At 35.9% G+C, this 17,183-nt stretch overlaps 1 protein-coding gene across 1 annotated transcript; it reads right to left on the bottom strand.

Moving 5' to 3' along the window:
* Positions 1 to 8,816: 8,816 nt before the first annotated feature.
* On the bottom strand, positions 8,817 to 15,427 carry LOC131616788 (serrate RNA effector molecule-like). Its single transcript, XM_058888236.1, has 12 exons — positions 14,804 to 15,427; positions 13,811 to 13,932; positions 12,727 to 12,778; positions 12,207 to 12,281; positions 12,030 to 12,104; positions 11,857 to 11,904; positions 11,654 to 11,722; positions 10,759 to 11,553; positions 10,619 to 10,664; positions 9,992 to 10,248; positions 9,710 to 9,892; positions 8,817 to 9,321 (listed from the first exon to the last, which is right to left on the bottom strand). The coding sequence occupies exons 1-12, from the start codon at positions 15,202 to 15,204 to the stop codon at positions 9,261 to 9,263; spliced, it is 2,184 nt and encodes a 727-aa protein (XP_058744219.1). The 5' UTR covers positions 15,205 to 15,427; the 3' UTR covers positions 8,817 to 9,260.
* Between the last annotated feature and the right edge of the window lie 1,756 nt (positions 15,428 to 17,183).

Below are 17,183 nucleotides of genomic sequence, written 5' to 3'. Positions count from 1 at the left end.
TTTTCTTCAATGTTGTCAAAGTCAACCATGAGTTCACACAGAACTTCCAATTCATCTTTAGGAATGGAGCATGCAACAACAGGAGTGAGTTGCAAAGTTTCTTCTTGGAGATGATGAGGAACAGATGACTCAGCATTTTGGGATGAGAAGGCAGCCATGGATGCAGAATGAACAAAAACGAACAAGAAAGGCGTACTGGGTTTTCGATTAGGGTTTTTAGAAAACGGCTAAGAACTTTTCAAACGAGAGAATGCAAGGAGAGAGAGAGACAAGGGAGCGAAAAAGATGTAAGATATGATTTGAAAAGAATATATAGAGACGGATTTGAAAAGGAAAATAATAAGAAATATAAATTGAACAGTTCCAGAATCAAAGGAAATCAATTTTATTAAATGATGAGTGACGTGAGGAGAGAGAACGTGGTAAATGAAATGATTTAAAATAGTTACCTAGGTCGGCGTCTTTTCAACTGCACGCTTTGTACAAACCGTACAGACATGTGTTCACCATCAGATAATGGATGACAGCTGTAAATTTCAGAATAGACTTTACGCCTTCAGATTCTGATCACTGCTTCTGATCTGATCAAGTTTCTCTTCTGGAAACACTCCTTCTGAAGTGTGCTGATATAAATCTGAATGATCTTCTGATCCCTTACTTCTGATATACACAGCTTCTGGAGGTTCACTTCTTTGATCTGTAGCTTCTGATAATACAAAACTGTATCTGCAGAAATTCTTAAGCTCTTTGATTCATCAGAAACAGGTTTATCATCAAACCAGATGTTTATTGATTCGTTCACAATCAATGTTTCAATTTTGTATATTCTGTAGCATTTAGAGCATTTAGAATACTCAAGAACGAAACATCATTGCTTGAGAAACAAACAAGACAAATGATTTCAAGACTGATAAACTATCTTTTCTGATCTCCTTCAGACAAAGATTCTTCAACAGATTTAAGTACCAGAACTTGGAAGACAGTCTTTCTTCCCTTCAAGTGTTGAGACCAACTTGAGTCCAAGAGACATGTCATGTTGACTTTTATCTTCTTTGTCACCAAGAGACTCTGCAAAAGAAATAGTCTTTTTCTTTGGTACCCACATTTTCTTGGGTCCTTTCTTGTTAGTTCTCCTCAAGTTCTGATTGAACTTAGGTTTGACATTGTAAGCAATAGGAGGAACAGCATGATAATTCTTAATGTGAGTTTCATGATATTTCCTAGGTTGTGTCACATGCTTTTTGGTGTGTGTTATGTGAAAGCTTTGAGCATGTGAAGTGTGCCTAATATCATGGGAGTGGCCATACTTGAACTGATCATACAATGGCTTGTATGTGAGTTTCATTTCATCAACAGGTTCAAGTTTGTATGGGGTTTCACCCTCAAAACCAATGCCAACTCTTTTGTTTCCAGACACAGCATATATCATAGAAGCTAGCTGACTTCTGCCAATACTTCTAGATAAGAACTTCCTGAAACTTAAATCATATTCTTTCAGAATATGGTTTAAACTAGGAGTGGATTTTTCTGAATCAGAAGGAGATCCAACATTATTGGATAATTTTAAAAGTTTTTCTTTTAATTCAGAATTCTCCAACTCAAGCTTCTTTGTTTCAAATTCAAATAGCTTTTTCAGCTTTTTGTATTTGAGACTAATCTGAGACTTGAGTTCCAGAAGTTCAGTTAGACCGGAAACTAACTCATCTCTAGTAAGTTCAGAAAATACCTCTTCAGAATCTGATTCTGATGTAGATTCTGATCCGTCATCTTCTGTCGCCATCAGCGCACAGTTGGCCTGCTCATCTTCAGAGTCTGAATCATCTTCTGACTCATCCCAGGTTGCCATAAGACCTTTCTTCTTATGAAACTTCTTCTTGGGATTTTCCTTCTGAAGATTTGGACATTCATTCTTGAAGTGTCCAGGCTCATTGCATTCATAGCACATGACTTTCTTCTTGTCAAATCTTCTGTCATCAGAAGATTCTCCACGTTCAAATTTCTTTGAACTTCTGAAGCCTCTGAACTTCCTTTGCTTGGTCTTCCAGAGTTGATTTAGCCTTCTGGAGATCAAAGACAGTTCATCTTCTTCTTCAGATTCTGATTCTTCAGGATCTTCTTCTCTAGCCTGAAAAGCGTTAGTGCATTTCTTGATATTGGATTTTAATGCAATAGACTTACCTTTCTTTTGAGGCTCATTTGCGTCCAGCTCTATTTCATGACTCCTCAAGGCACTGATAAGCTCTTCCAGAGAAACTTCATTCAGATTCTTTGCAATCTTGAATGCAGTCACCATAGGACCCCATCTTCTGGGTAAGCTTCTGATGATCTTCTTTACGTGATCAGCCTTGGTGTATCCCTTGTCAAGAACTCTCAATCCAGCAGTAAGAGTTTGAAATCTTGAAAACATCTTTTCAATGTCTTCATCATCCTCCATCTTGAAGGCTTCATACTTCTGGATTAAAGCTAGAGCTTTAGTCTCCTTGACTTGAGCATTTCCTTCATGAGTCATTTTCAAGGACTCATATATGTCATAGGCCGTTTCCCTGTTAGATATCTTCTCATACTCAGCATGAGAGATAGCATTCAGCAAAACAATTCTGCATTTATGATGATTCCTGAAAAGCTTTTTCTGATCATCATTCATTTCTTGCCTTGTCAGCTTTACGCCACTGGCATTTACTGGATGTTTGTAACCATCCATCAGAAGATCCCATAGATCACCATCTAGACCAAGGAAGTAACTTTCCAGTTTATCTTTCCAGTATTCAAAGTTTTCACCATCAAATACCGGCGGTCTAGTATAACCATTGTTACCGTTGTATTGCTCAGCAGAGCCAGATGTAGATGCAGGTGTAGGTGTAGACTTTTCACTTTCATCAACCATCTTTTACTGAAGCGTTTTTCTCTTCCTGAATCTTTTCTAAACACGGTTAAGTGCTTGCACCTTAGAACCGGCGCTCTGATCCCAATTGAAGGATAGAAAAACACTTAGAAAGGGGGGGTTTGAATAAGTGTAGCTTTAAAAACTTGACAGATAAAAATAAATTGCACAGTTATTTTTATCCTGGTTCGTTGTTAACTAAACTACTCCAGTCCACCCCCGCAGAGATGATTTACCTCAACTGAGGATTTAATCCACTAATCGCACGGATTACAATGGTTTTCCACTTAGTCAGCAACTAAGTCTTCCAGAGTCTTCTGATCACACACTGATCACTCCAGGAACAACTGCTTAGATACCCTCTAAGACTTTTCTAGAGTCTACTGATCCACACGATCACTCTAGTTACAATCTGCTTAGTTCACTCCTAAGACTTCCTAGAGTATTCTGATCCACACGATCACTCTAGTTCCTTACAACTTAATGTAATCAATTCTAAGAGTTTACAAATGCTTCTTAAAAGCGATAATCACAAACTGTGATATTTCTCTTAATCGTTTAAGCTTAATCTCACTAATATATTACAACAGCAATGTAGTGAGCTTTGATGAAGATGAAGATTCTGAGTTTTGATTTGAACAGAGTTTCAGCAAGTTAATGTGCGTTGTTTTCGTTCAGGATCGTTAACCTTGCTTCTCATCAGAACTTCATATTTATAGGCGTTGGAGAAGATGACCGTTGAATGCATTTAATGCTTTGCGTGTTCCGTACAGCATCGCATTTAATGTTATACGCTTTTGTCAACTACCTCGAGCCTTGTTCACGCTGTGTCTACTGACGTAGCCTTTAGTAGCTTTTAACGTTCCTTTTGTCAGTCAGCGTAGCCTGCCACTTGTACTTCCTTCTGATCTGATGTTTGTGAATACAACGTTTGAATATCATCAGAGTCAAACAGCTTGGTGCATAGCATCTTCTGATCTTCTGACCTTGAAGTGCTTCTGAGCGTGATACCATCAGAACTTCAGTGCTTCTGTTCTCTTGTTCTTCTGATGCTTCCATAGACTCATGTTCTGATTCTGCTTCGACCATCTTCTGATGTCTTGCCAGACCATGTTCTGATGTTGCATACTGAACCATTTGAGACAAAGCTTCTAAGCGCTGAATTATGCGTACTCTTTATATATTTCCTGAAAAGGAAATTGCATTGGATTAGAGTACCATATAATCTAAAGCAAAATTCATATTATTGTTATCATCAAAACTAAGATAATTGATCAGAACAAATCTTGTTCTAACAGTTTCAAGTACTATTTTCAACCTTTGACTCCTATTTTATAGTTTTCATTTCTTTTTCTTTTGCAATGGCTTGTATGAATGACTGTAACACCCCAAATCTAGAATTTGTTGCTTTTGTATTTATTTATAATTATTATATAATTTATGTGTTGTAGGTGTTAGAATATAAGTGAGAGTTAGAAATTATTTAGAATTATTAAATAATAGTTTTTATGTGATTTATTAATAAAATAAGAAGAAATAAAACAAATTGAATCTGTAGAGATTCTAGGGGCATGATGGTAATGGAATGAGGGTATTTGAGGAAAAGCGTAGAAAGGGTCCAATGTTACTAAATAAAAAGGGAATAAGGAGGAAAGTGATGTCAGTTTACAACATACATGAAATAGATAGGAAAAGGTGAAGGAGGCTAGGGCATAGAAGAACAAGAGGTATTCATCCATAGGGTTTGAAGAAAAGCAATTCTAGGAGAATTCTAAGTTAAGGATGGGTAATGGTTGTCAAATATGAATGATATGGGGAAAGGGTAGATGTAGGGTTTTGATTCTTGTTGATTGTTGTTGATTATAATGATTATTGATGCAATTGATGAAAACTCATTGATCTTGATGTTGCATGATTACGTTGAGTTGTGTTGTTAATGATAATATTTGTCGTATCTCATTTGTTGGATCATGTGTTCATGAATCATGTGTTGAATATATGAATTGATGATTGTATGATGTATCTATTATGTTAGGACTTCTTAATAGGTGATTTAGGCTGTTATAAATGTTATATAATTGTAGTATTTCGAATTCTGAGACTGGAACTATTTACGAAATCGAATTCAGAGGTTCGGAAGGCCTCTAACTGCAAAAATTGCATTTTTCTAGTTTGTTGTCCTGAAGGAGATCGCTAAGCGAGTAGTTGCGAAATAATTCTGGTTTTCTTCTGTAATAAGTTCTCTAAGCGAGTTGTAGCGAATAGTAGCGAAAATTTGTTGAGCGAGTAGTAGCGAACATGTAGCGAGTGATGGCAGGACGGACGTAACTTTTGACCCGTAAGTCCAAATTTAGCGCCATTCAAAGTGTTGGGAAGCTAACTCATAGAGTTATAACATGAAAGAGGTGGATGGATTGTTTTCTGTATTATTCATGTGTCTACTATGTTTTTGAAGTTGATTTTTTATACGTTCTGCAAATGAATCATTGTATCATTGTGGTAATGTTATGTTATTATTCCTTGTTATCATGATGTAGTTTGATGTGGATGTTATGTTGTTGATGTTGATGTTGATTATGTTATGGAACTTTATGAACTCAATTATTTTGTATGCTTCGTTTCCTATGGTGATGGTTTGAGTGCAATTATTATGTTGATGATGTTGTTGTTGCATGATGAAAGTCCATGCATCCATGTTGTTGAACTTATATTATGAATTATGTTATGGCCTCGTTTTCTATGGTGATGGTTCGAGTATAAGTAGCTAAATCCTTTTCCAGGGTTTGGTGAAGTGTTACCTATGGTGATGGTAGTGATTTGGTGTACTCCGGTTCCAAGAGGGCATCGATCCTATGGTGGGGGTCATGGATTGAAATGGACCTAAGTGTTCATGTTATGGTACCACATTTATTTTGCCGAGAGTTGTTGTATTAACATCCTATATGGCATTATATGAATTTCATTGATGAAATATGATGTGATAGTACTTGTGATTTGTTATGTGATCATGTGTGAGCTATTTATAATGAATGAAGGTGTGAGTGTATGTTGTATTGATATTGTTGAACTATAGACTATAATTGTTGGAGTTTACTCTTCTCTTATGTTATTTATTATTGATTATGATTACTCACCCCTTTCGTTTGAATGTTGCTTCTACCTGGGTAACGTGCAGATACCCAGGAGTAGCTTGCATATGTAAGGAAGATAGCTCGTTGGAGTATTAAGTAGTTTATTGTTAGTCCAGTGGTTCCTTGCCGTTATCATGTAACATCGGGTTGGGATAAACGCTTGATTTGATTTTTGTATTATTTTTGTCGAAGTTACTAACATCTTGATTTCGTTGAGACTTTTAAGTTGTGTTGAGCTAATTATCATACTTTTTATTATGCTATTAAGTTGAAATTCATGAGACTACATATCTTGAGCCCCAATGCTTTTGGTGTATGTTTGTTAGTGTTTTTGCTGCAATGATACCGTAATTATTTGGTGAGCATGCGAGGTAAGTATTGAATGTCTTATTATACAAGCACTTGACCCAAATTAGATATGTTGGATGTCGTGTGACACCTCAAGTGCAAATTAGATGTTTTGGATGCCGTGTAACATCCCAGGTATAAAATGTGAAATTTTAATTAGTTTTCTATGGTAACCCGTGTTATGGAGCAGGTTATGTGTTTTTATGACGTGTGACACCCTTGTGTAATGTTTTAATGAAATACATTTGTTAATTTCACGTGGGGTTCAGGAGGGTGTTACAATGACCACCTTACTAATTCACGAAGTAGGAGAAGAGATCCCAAATGATATCAATATTACTTCTCGACGCATATTCGCCCTGATTTGGGTCCTATGGTTATTTTTTTATAGCTTTGAATCGAATGATGCTTCTCATAAATTCATCTTCGCGGAAAACTTTTGTAATTAGTCTTCTAGCCCTTTTTTATAAAAGTGTTGGGAAACCCGTTGATGGTTTTCAAACTGAAAAATGCGGTTTCTTCCTCTTGGGGCATCACTAGCGACTTCCTCCCTCATGTTGGTCCTTTATCATCTGCATAGATCGTTGCCCAAGATGAGCTTATACTTCACCACTTTTTGATCATATAGAAATATGCATGGCCAGGATCTTAGTGAGGCCGAGATCAAACTTGAAATTGAACTTCAAAATCTAACAAAAGTGTTTGGTTGGCGCTTCCCGCTGCCTGAAGGTCGGGCATGTCTCCCCTATCCAGAACCAGCTGATTTGAATCAATATCATTGGGTGGGCCGCGATTCCCTATGGACTATCTATATTTTTTACACAACGGCCAAAGTGGAAAATGATCTCATAGATGAAAGTTCGTCTCTTAACTTAACGTTCGTCCCAGTAGACTCTGACAAGAGGATTTATGGTTATTTTAACGGGTGTTTCATCCCTTTTTACGAATGAGCTTAGAGACAGTTTGAATAGCCGTTATAATTCTAAGTTAGAGTTTAAAGTTGTTTGGTTGTGGAAAAGTAAATGACAGAAAATAAATGGAGACTTTGGTGTTAACATTGAGAAAACTTTGTAGGGATAGATTTCGTCATATATACTCATGCATAACTTATTGGTCAATAATATGCTCTTCTTCTCAACTATTAATATTAGATATGTTGCTCTCATTGTATCTCATTTTCGACACAACGGCATGAGATCAATTGTATTATCTAATAGGCGGTTTTTTGCACTATTAAATACAACAACATTAAGTTGTTTACTAAAAAAAACAACATTGAGTTCCAACACTGATATAAATATATTGGTTACCAGTTATCTATATTTTGCAAAATTAAACATAATCTTAAATTTAGGCATTAACATCCAAGTGACTTCAGATATAAGAGGGAGTGAATTTTGAGTTTTAAAAGAATTTTAAAAACATTTTAGAAAGATTTTACAATTTAAGAGCGAAATTTTAAATTAGGAAAAATCAAAATTAACATAGGAGAGAAGACTCAAATTTATAGAGATTCACTTAATAAGACATAAGACTCAAATTTATAGAGATTCACTCAATAAGAGATAATTCTGACCCCAAAATTTGATCTTGTAAATTTAAATGAACCGAGTATGATTTATTGTGAAAATAATTTGTAAATAATTATAGGAAGATTTAATTTAATATTATAAAAATTTCTAAGTTATTATAAAGGGATAAATATTGTCCAATAGTTTATCCGAATTTTAAAATTCATATTCTAATGCTTTTTTTTAATAGCGAGATAATATTAATAAGATAACTAAGGGTTCTCAAAATCTGAGTAAACATCCAAACAGGGAAATCTACGACAAAACGAAGGAAATTACAAACCAATTAGAGTAACGAAAGAAATAACAAATGATCTTTGTTAAATTCATAAAAGCTACAAATGAGTTAAGTAATTTCTCCAATTAAAACCCACTTTCAAATCAAAGATGTAATACTTCAAATCGTATTATCCACAATGCAAACTTCATTCCGAAAGATACACATTGTTTACATGCCCAAACAATACATACAATATTATTCTATGGGTTTGTCCAAAGATTCAAAGATTTAATACTTCAAATCGTATTATCCACAATGCAAACTTCATTCCGAAAGATACACATTGTTTACATGCCCAAACAATACATACAATATTATTCTATGGGTTTGTCCAAAGATTGAAATCTAGATTCTAATAGAAAACATACGAAGATTGAAATTTGAATTCCAAATATACAAAAATAGAAATCTAAACTTTTTTTTGTTGCAAAAATGGGGTGCATCTCTTATAAAGCGAAGTGAATAATAGGTGCATCCAACTTTCAATTTTCATAGGGTGTGCTTATCACAAGTTTCATTTTCAATTACTCTCAAATAGGGATTTCTACTAATATCTAAAATTTGCTTATCTTTAAGTGATTTGTTTTTTTTTTTTTTTGCCTATTCATCACAAGTTTTGATTTGATAAAATGATTGCCACGTTGGAATCAATATCTTTTGAATATTGATATAGCAACTTTGCAGTAAAGAAAGACTTGTTATTCTGTACCTGTTAAAAAAGCCAGAAGGTATTCTGCAATTTAGCATGTCACAGCAAACGCATGCGCATTTTGATTTTAAAAAATATCCAATTCGTTGTCATTACTCAATATCCAAAACGGATGATTGTTATTGATTATTGCCATTACTCACAAAAACAATACTCTCCACACTGCACCCACAAAAATAGTATTCCCAGGGCACAAATAAGTATTTTCATTGCAAAATTTGCAGAAGAAAAAGAGCATGATCCCACCAAAATAAAAATAAGGCTCTCAACTCTGCCAGCAGAGTGGACATTTGCCCCTAAATCTCACTGAAGTTTAAGAAAACTAATCACCCTAAGACACTTACAAACTTCGATAGTCTATCACGGTCACCTCGTCATCAGGAGCATCCAAATCTTGATAACTGCACCATCATTGGCAAAACAAGTAAATAACAAAAAGTTAATTGCACAACAAATGAGAATTTGACAAGGTCAATTAATTGGACAAGGTCAATTAATTGCAGGCACGTGCTTTTGTTTCTTATCTTCGAGGCTATAAAATATCAAAGGAATAAAAAGAATTTTCCATTTAAGCAAACAATGCATAAAGGAACAATCAAAATGTGAGATTATATGGACAAATAAGCTGAGCTGAGATTGAAGTAACTGATTGGAGATTTTAATCATGTGTGCACCAAAAAAGAGGAGATAAAAAACAACGACAATTTAGAGGACTTTGAGTGGGAAGGGGGATGATTGGAGATACCACACAAATATCTAAGCAAAAGGTCATTGCACAGAGCACTTTACCTTCGCATCTTCCGAGGATCTGGTCTAAATGCCGGATTTACAGCAATTATTGGTGCCGGTCCACCCATATGAGGGCCAGACAGCATCGTCATTCCGGAGGCATCATATGAAGATGGTCCTCCTTGCTCTCTTAGCATCTGCATTGCAACTTCTGGTGGAGCAGGAACAAAGGGTCCTAATGGCCTGTAGAGTTATAGATTATATAATAACTTATGAAATCTAAGTAAATAAACAAATGGGAATCAGATTGTGAAAAGGAGGGCAATGGAAGAGGCAACCTACCCAGCACCAGGTACAGGCATCAATACTGGTGGAGGAGGCATATCTGAGGCAAAAGGAGGTACACCATGCCCTGCATAAGTGTCGTACATTGTTTCATTCTGGTCTCCCATCTCAAGTGCTTTAGACTGCCTTTCGCGGGATGGGGAATCGGGTCTATCTCCATTTATTCTGTCATTTCGTTCATGGTCTCGATGATTACCACGATCATCTCTCAATCGGCCCTCCAGACCTAACCTTTGCTTTATTAAAGGCTTGTCCTACAAATTGAAAAAAAAAATCATAAATTTATAAAGGTTGATATACAGCATAACATTATAGGTAAAGGAAATTTTTTAAAAGAGATCACTGTTTGGCAAGCTGTTCAGAAATCATCCACAATGGTTGTGTGTCAAATTAAGGATAAACTACTACCAAATCTCGAACACCAAAAGGTTCTCATACATACGGCGAGCATTAAGAATAAGAATTTTATCAAATCATGCATCTATGGGTATAGTAGTCCGGTTGAGTGTCAAATTAAGGATAAACTACTACCAAATCTCGAGCACCAAAAGGTTTTCATACATACAGCGGGCATTAAGAATAAGAATTTTATCAAATCATGCATCTATGGGTATAGTAGTCCACCTGAGATTGCTGCATGACAGGCTTTCCACCAGGAGCATCTGGATCACTACAACAGTAGTAAAGCCACTATAAGTGATATTTTCGCCAATAATACTCGCAATATTGATCACAAACCATAGGATGTTTTAGTTAGTACTTACTTCATGTAATTTTGAGTATAGAGATCCTCGCACAATTTTGAAGTTTGTTCAACAGCAAGCTCTGGGTGTTTCAGCTTCAGATGTTTGTACACAAATTCAGCAGCATGAAAAAGCTTTGTGCAGCCCTTAGCTCCACAACCATACTTCCATCCATACTTTTCATCCCTGATTTTTCTAACATATGGATCCAACACTTCAACTGCTGCAGCATCTATTTTCTCCTTAGCAGCCATTACTTCCAATGGATCCTGACCATTCAACCTTCCCTGCCAAAATGAGTCAAGTTTTTTTTCCCATTCAGACCCCGACTTGCCTGTTTCTTCATGCCCTGTTCTTTCTGGCCTCACATGCCTTAAGCCCTTAGCCTCATTAGTCTCAATCATGCCATAGTAATCTACACCATGAATCCGCCACAGATATGTAACAAGTGTGTCCAAAAGCTCAACACCCTCTAAACCCTTAACAGATGTTAGGCCTCGTATAATTACTACTGGACCCACAGATCCACTGTGAGACTTATCACCATTTTTATTATGATCACTGCTGCATAAAATATTATCTCCAATACCCTTTTCTGCATCAAGCTTGCGAACAAGGGCCTGAGACAGTTGAACATCTGTTTGTATTCGTCTAGGTTCAGAACTGATAGGATGAGTCTTTGGAGCAGCTGTGAAATCACTTTGTTTAATAAAACCCCTTCCATGTCTTCTCCGTTTGCCATCTGCTTCCTCCTCTGAATTTGGTTCGCTAGCTTGCGCTGATTTGTTGGACGAAGAGGCACTTAAACCTGGATTTCTGCATTGATTGTAACACAAAATATGCATAAGCAAGAAAAGGAAGGTCAGAGTGAAAGATGCACATACAAGAGTAAGTAAAAAAGAGGACAAGAACTTACAGATCAAAAGTTCCACTCTGCAAATCAAGCAAAAAATCTTTTGCCAGCTGTCGAGCACTTTCATTCCTCCTAAAATATATAAATTAACAAAAATTAGAATCCACCTGTCTATCTTATAAGCACCCCCGACAAAAATAAAACAGACCCATTAACATGACAATATGTTCTGTTTTTATTCGAACAGTAAGACTGATATGAAATACCTGTCAATGACTTTAAGCAAATTTGTTGGATGGTATTTATCTTTCAACCTATATAAAAAGGTAAAACAAGAAATGGAAAAGGACATCAGATTGTGTGAACTTCAAAAAATATGGTAATTCGTACTTTCATAGTAAACATTTAAAGATTGAAAACTAAATTTTTTAGAGCATACCACTCCTCATCCTTATGAGCATTGAAATAAGCTCTTTTTTGGGTGGAAATGTACTCTGATCTATATTCTTGATACCTAGAAAATCAATCAAAAGTCATTTTTCAAAGAAGATCTGAAAATTTCTTACATAATTTGAATTCTCAAATATAACGCAAAAGATTATTTTCCAGAACTTACCTACGTTCTGCTTCAGCTGGTAGTATATCATCCTCAAGCTCCTGAATGAATTGCTTGTAGGACATCAACCCTTCTCTAAAACAGGTCATAATGTTAAAATGCCAAAAAGATCAATTATTAGACAGAATAAAATAAAGATAACTAAGAATCATAAAAAAAGCAATAATATTAACAGTTTCCAATAAGTGTTACTTTCATTAGTTACTGAGGAAACTCAATTGTAGATGCACTTAATATTAAAGTATCACAAGTAGATAATTAGCGTTGAATGGATAAAACAACTGTTCTATAAGAAGCAGAAAAACTGACTAGAAATTAGAAACAAAAGCACATCAACAACAATGCAATGCCAAGAAATTTCGAATCAAGGTGGCTTGATAAATCTAATTTATGAATCTGCTAGCAGCCATATAAGCAAATGTGGCAATCCAATCAACAATTTATCTATGAAAGACAACAATTTTAAGGTAATATTGAATCATTAAACGTTACAACTAAGAAATACAATTAGAAAGCGGACCTTTGTGCACCACTACTTCGAAAGTTTGCGTAACCACGATTGGATTCCATATCTGTAAAATGTAAGTGCAAAAAATCATAATATAAATAATAAGTCATCTTAATCCAAAAAAGAAATCTTCATGTGAAAAAAACCAAGTATCATGTTCCTAAATCTGGGAAATACTTGAACAAGTATGTGATTTCTTTTCGCTTTAAGTTCCAAGGTTACATATTTTGATCAAGGTAGAACAAAATTGAAATTAGAAATGCATGGAGCATAAAAATGAAAAGGTCATTATCAGTCTTTGGAACAAATTACAATTTACAATGAAAAGGGAAAAAATGGGTTAACTGTAGAGGAATAAAACAAGTTTATCAACCATTAAGAGAAGAAAAGGTGTTTTAATGAATTGATTTAGTTGTAAATGTAATAGGCCGTTTAGTCAAATGTCGCCCATGGCGAATTACTGTGGCTGATTATTTGGCAAACGCCGGGGAAATTTGTGAAAAATGGCAGCACCATGGCATTTTATGGCAGCTCAAAATGGCAGAATTCTGGCTTTCCACCATGGAAATCATATATCTTTTGCATAGTTTGACGGGAGGTATCGATAAAACATAACAACATACACATTGATTTCTTATGGAAGATATTGAAGGGAGTTCATGTACTTGTATTTGAGTCAACAAGGAAATGTCTGATTCTGATGGGGTAAAAGAAGTGAATCCACAAATGATTCCTTGTATCTAACTGTACACCAAGTGTTAATCTTGATCTTTTTTTTTTACTTTATGGGTTTTCTTACGTAACCAATCTAGGATTCAATACCTCAATGCATGTGTTTTATAGATGATATAGTTCCAGTGAAAGATGCAAGAGAAATAATCAAACAAATATTCTGAACATATTGCTGACAGGCCCACTTGAGTATGGCTTGGTTACATTGTAAAGCCGCGTTATGCTTACTAGAGAACCAAATGCAACAGTTAAATTTAGTTCAAATAAAACAATAATTATAAGACTAGATTTAATGCTTTGTTATGCATAAAAACGGTATGACGAAAAAATGAAGAACCCAAGTAATTAGATTCTATTAGCATACCAGGGACCCCATTTTGAAATCCTGCTGCAGAACGGTGTCCAAACCTACCATAAGACCTGTCATCAGCATAACCACCTCTTCCACCCCTATCATAACCACCGTAATGATCATACCCAGACCTTCTGTAAACAGGTGATGAAAACACTATCAGAAAAGCATAACCTATTATTTTCGGCAATAAAGGAAGGAAATAGAAGCAAATGAACTAAGTTCAGTTAACTAAGAGAAACTAACTCATTGAACATTGCCATGAAAATGATTTTTCTACAATGAGAATATACATAATACCAAACCACTCCTCATATTAACAACTCAAGCAGTTGAAGTTTTTCTACTTGTAATTCATATGGATCCACATCAATAATGAAATTTATATCATCCAATAAATAAATAAATTTATAAAACTATTGTAACTACCCAGCTTTTTTATCATTACCACATGAAGTGCATCAGATATCCGACATAGCGGCACTATGCCGGATATACATGACAGTTTATGGGCTCTCCGCAATGGTAAATATCAGCTGATAATGCAGGTTTTTCCGCGATAACATGCTATAACAACGCCGCAAAACGGCTGGTATGGTGGGATTTTGGCTCTCTGTGCCATCGACAATACAATTTCAAATAAGAAAACAAACTAAAATGCGGCATTTCTGTAATTAAAATTGAAACTGCAAATGAAAACAAAAACTGTAATTTCAAGCTAAAATCATCCAAAAGGGTCCATTGAAACATGAAAACCAAACTAATCATTCTCAGAGCATTCTCAGAACACAAAAGTTGAAACAGAAACTACATACAATTGACAGCAACAAAAATAAACCACCAACACAAAGTTCAAAATTGCTTTTTCCTGTACCAAAATAAAAAAAAAATTCAAAGCAACAGCAGCAAGTAGCCAATAACATGGAATTCATAAACTGAAAAATTGAAATAGCATAACAATAACAATTTCTAGACACTGCAATTTCACACTACGAAAGCAGTAACCTGTCATCAGGTCCATAACCGCCTCGGGGGCTACCTCCTCTCCTAGAGCGCTTGTAATTGTAATGCGGAGGAGAACGCCGCGGTGGAGAATGACGGCGGTCACGATACGGAGGACTGGGACTACGCCTGCGCTTGAATTCTCTATCTCTATCTCTCTGCGGCGGCGACATGTTGCGCTCATAGTAATCGCGGCGATTAGGAGGACGATCGAAATCTCTGTCATCTCTGCGGTCCCTGCCACGGCGGTAGGAGGGGTGTGGAGGCGGATGATGAGGCGGAGGGAGATCGATATCAGCGGCGGATGAGGAGGGAGGAGGTGGCGGAGGAGGGGGAGGTGGGGCGGAAGAGGATGGGGATTTGTCGAGGGAATCGGAGGGAATGTTGGGGATAACTTCTGCCATTGAGAAATGGGGGAGAAACCCTAACGAACGAAGAGAGAGTGAAGTGAGGGTTTGGTTTATATATTTTTGTAACGAGTTATGAGAGTGTGTGTGGGATGAAAACTGAGTCGGGACGGTTTTCACCTTTTGGAGTGTATATATTGTGTGGGGTAGCTGCTTCCCAGAATTCTTTCATTCGTCTCTTAGAACACTTAAAACTCCGGCATAAAGTATGTTGTTACCTTCTCGGTCTCATAATATGTCTTTTCTCATGTAAACAATTTTTAAGAAAAGGATTAGCTAGATAAATATTAATAATTAAATTATTTTTTTCTGCTTTAAAATGAAATTTGATTTTATACGTAGAGGAAAATACAATAACTCCTAAACACTCAAAGTTAGAATATGAGTTTTTTGGTCTAATTTAATTATATCGATTTATTATGATTTGTGTTTGATTCACAATTAAAAATGATCGGTGAAATGATGAGGTAATATCTTGTTGTGATGGATTTTGTGCTTTTAGCGTGGCGGAGAGGGATTATCCTGCAAGATTATGACTTAAATGTGCAAATATGTTAGAGAATGAGGAGTAATGTGAGAGTGGAAATGAATTTGAATATTTGAAATTATGTGTTTTTCTCTTTATATATTGAGAGCGATTGAGCCTGTTCGCGTGAGATGAGACGTGTTGCGCGGGTAGTCGTTGGATTTAATCGGTGGTGTGGGAATGCTAGTTGCGCGTATCGAAGAGGAAGTCGTGCGTCGAAAAGTTTCTGCAAGTTTGTGCAAGTTTAGCGTCTGATGTTAGAATAACTATTATTAACCTTTCTATATATGGAATCGGCTCACGAGTCCAACTCACTGTCTCACCGTGATCTATGGGCTTTTTAAGCCAGCGTTTGTTTCATGCTCAAACTTAGCATTTTACTATTTTCGCATTTTATTTTATTTATTTAATTATGTCTTGAATTAAGGTCCATTAGAGTTTCTTTGTTTGCTATATTTAAAGACCTCTGGCGTGACCGTAAGGATTATCTTTCATTATAGTAAAATTCAGAGTTTCCTTCTTTCTGGTGGATTCCAACTTTAATTGACAAGTTTGTCAATTGCAAACTTGTATTTTGTTCAAGGGTTAGCGCTTGTTATTTCTCTCGTATTTTCGACTGCATCAATCAAACAGTGATTGATTGGTCTAGAGGGAGGAATTGTCTGATCTTTGAGGAATAACATAACACCAACTCCATGCATTTTACTGCTTAATGGCGTTATTGGGCCTTTCGTTTTGGCCCTTGCGAACGGCCTAGAGAAGATGCCTCTAAGCCTTTGTTTGTGCTTTGCAAGACGAGTGTTTGTTGTGTACGCCCCTAAGCCGACTACTTGGCAGGAGCAAGCGAAGAGCCTTGATGGGATGTCATTTCGTTGGGAACATGCATATTAAGTATTTTTCTTACAACAAGTAGCGTTTTCCATGTAACTTTTGACGTGTATCCCTACACTAGTCAATAATGATATCATTTCATGGAAACTCGAGTGTCTTGAACAGCTCGCGAGGAGATTTGGACCATTGATGGTGTAGTTTTAGCTTCCACATACAACAGATCATACAGTCCTAGGTGGTTAAGGCACATATAAAGAGTTCCTAAAGTAGTTATTCATGTTTGCCTTGCCATTTATGAACTATGAAAGATCTTCTTCTTTTGTTTCAGTAAATTCCCTTTTTCTTGTGAGCTATTTTGCACTGATTTTTTGCTTAGATTCTTCTACGACGTCTCATTATATGGTACCTATGACACATAGACGGTCAACTCATTTCTTTTAAGATAAGATCTATATCTTTATTCTTACTTTTGTTTCCTTTATCATTAGGATTTTTGGAAACGAGGTTTCTGAGGTCTCTGATATTTTAACTTATGTTATTGACATGTTTGAACGAAGTGCTAAATCTTTACCCTTATCTGTGTATTGCATCGTTTCTTCATATTTGTCTCTTATGTGTT

The sequence above is a fragment of the Vicia villosa genome, linkage group LG7 (genome assembly GCF_029867415.1).
Source record: "Vicia villosa cultivar HV-30 ecotype Madison, WI linkage group LG7, Vvil1.0, whole genome shotgun sequence".
Taxonomy (NCBI): Eukaryota; Viridiplantae; Streptophyta; class Magnoliopsida; order Fabales; family Fabaceae; genus Vicia; species Vicia villosa.
Note: the sequence above shows the minus strand (reverse complement) of the source record. Positions and strands in the feature narration are given on the sequence as shown.

Coding starts and splice junctions, on each gene's coding strand:
- LOC131616788 (XM_058888236.1), bottom strand. CDS start 15,204: ATGGCAGAAGTTATCCCCAACATTCCCTCCGATTCCCTCGACAAATCC. Junction 11,554..11,653: donor CAGAGTGGAACTTTTGATCT/GTAAGTTCTTGT, acceptor CAATCAATGCAG/AAATCCAGGTTTAAGTGCCT. Junction 9,322..9,709: donor GATCCTCGGAAGATGCGAAG/GTAAAGTGCTCT, acceptor ATGATGGTGCAG/TTATCAAGATTTGGATGCTC.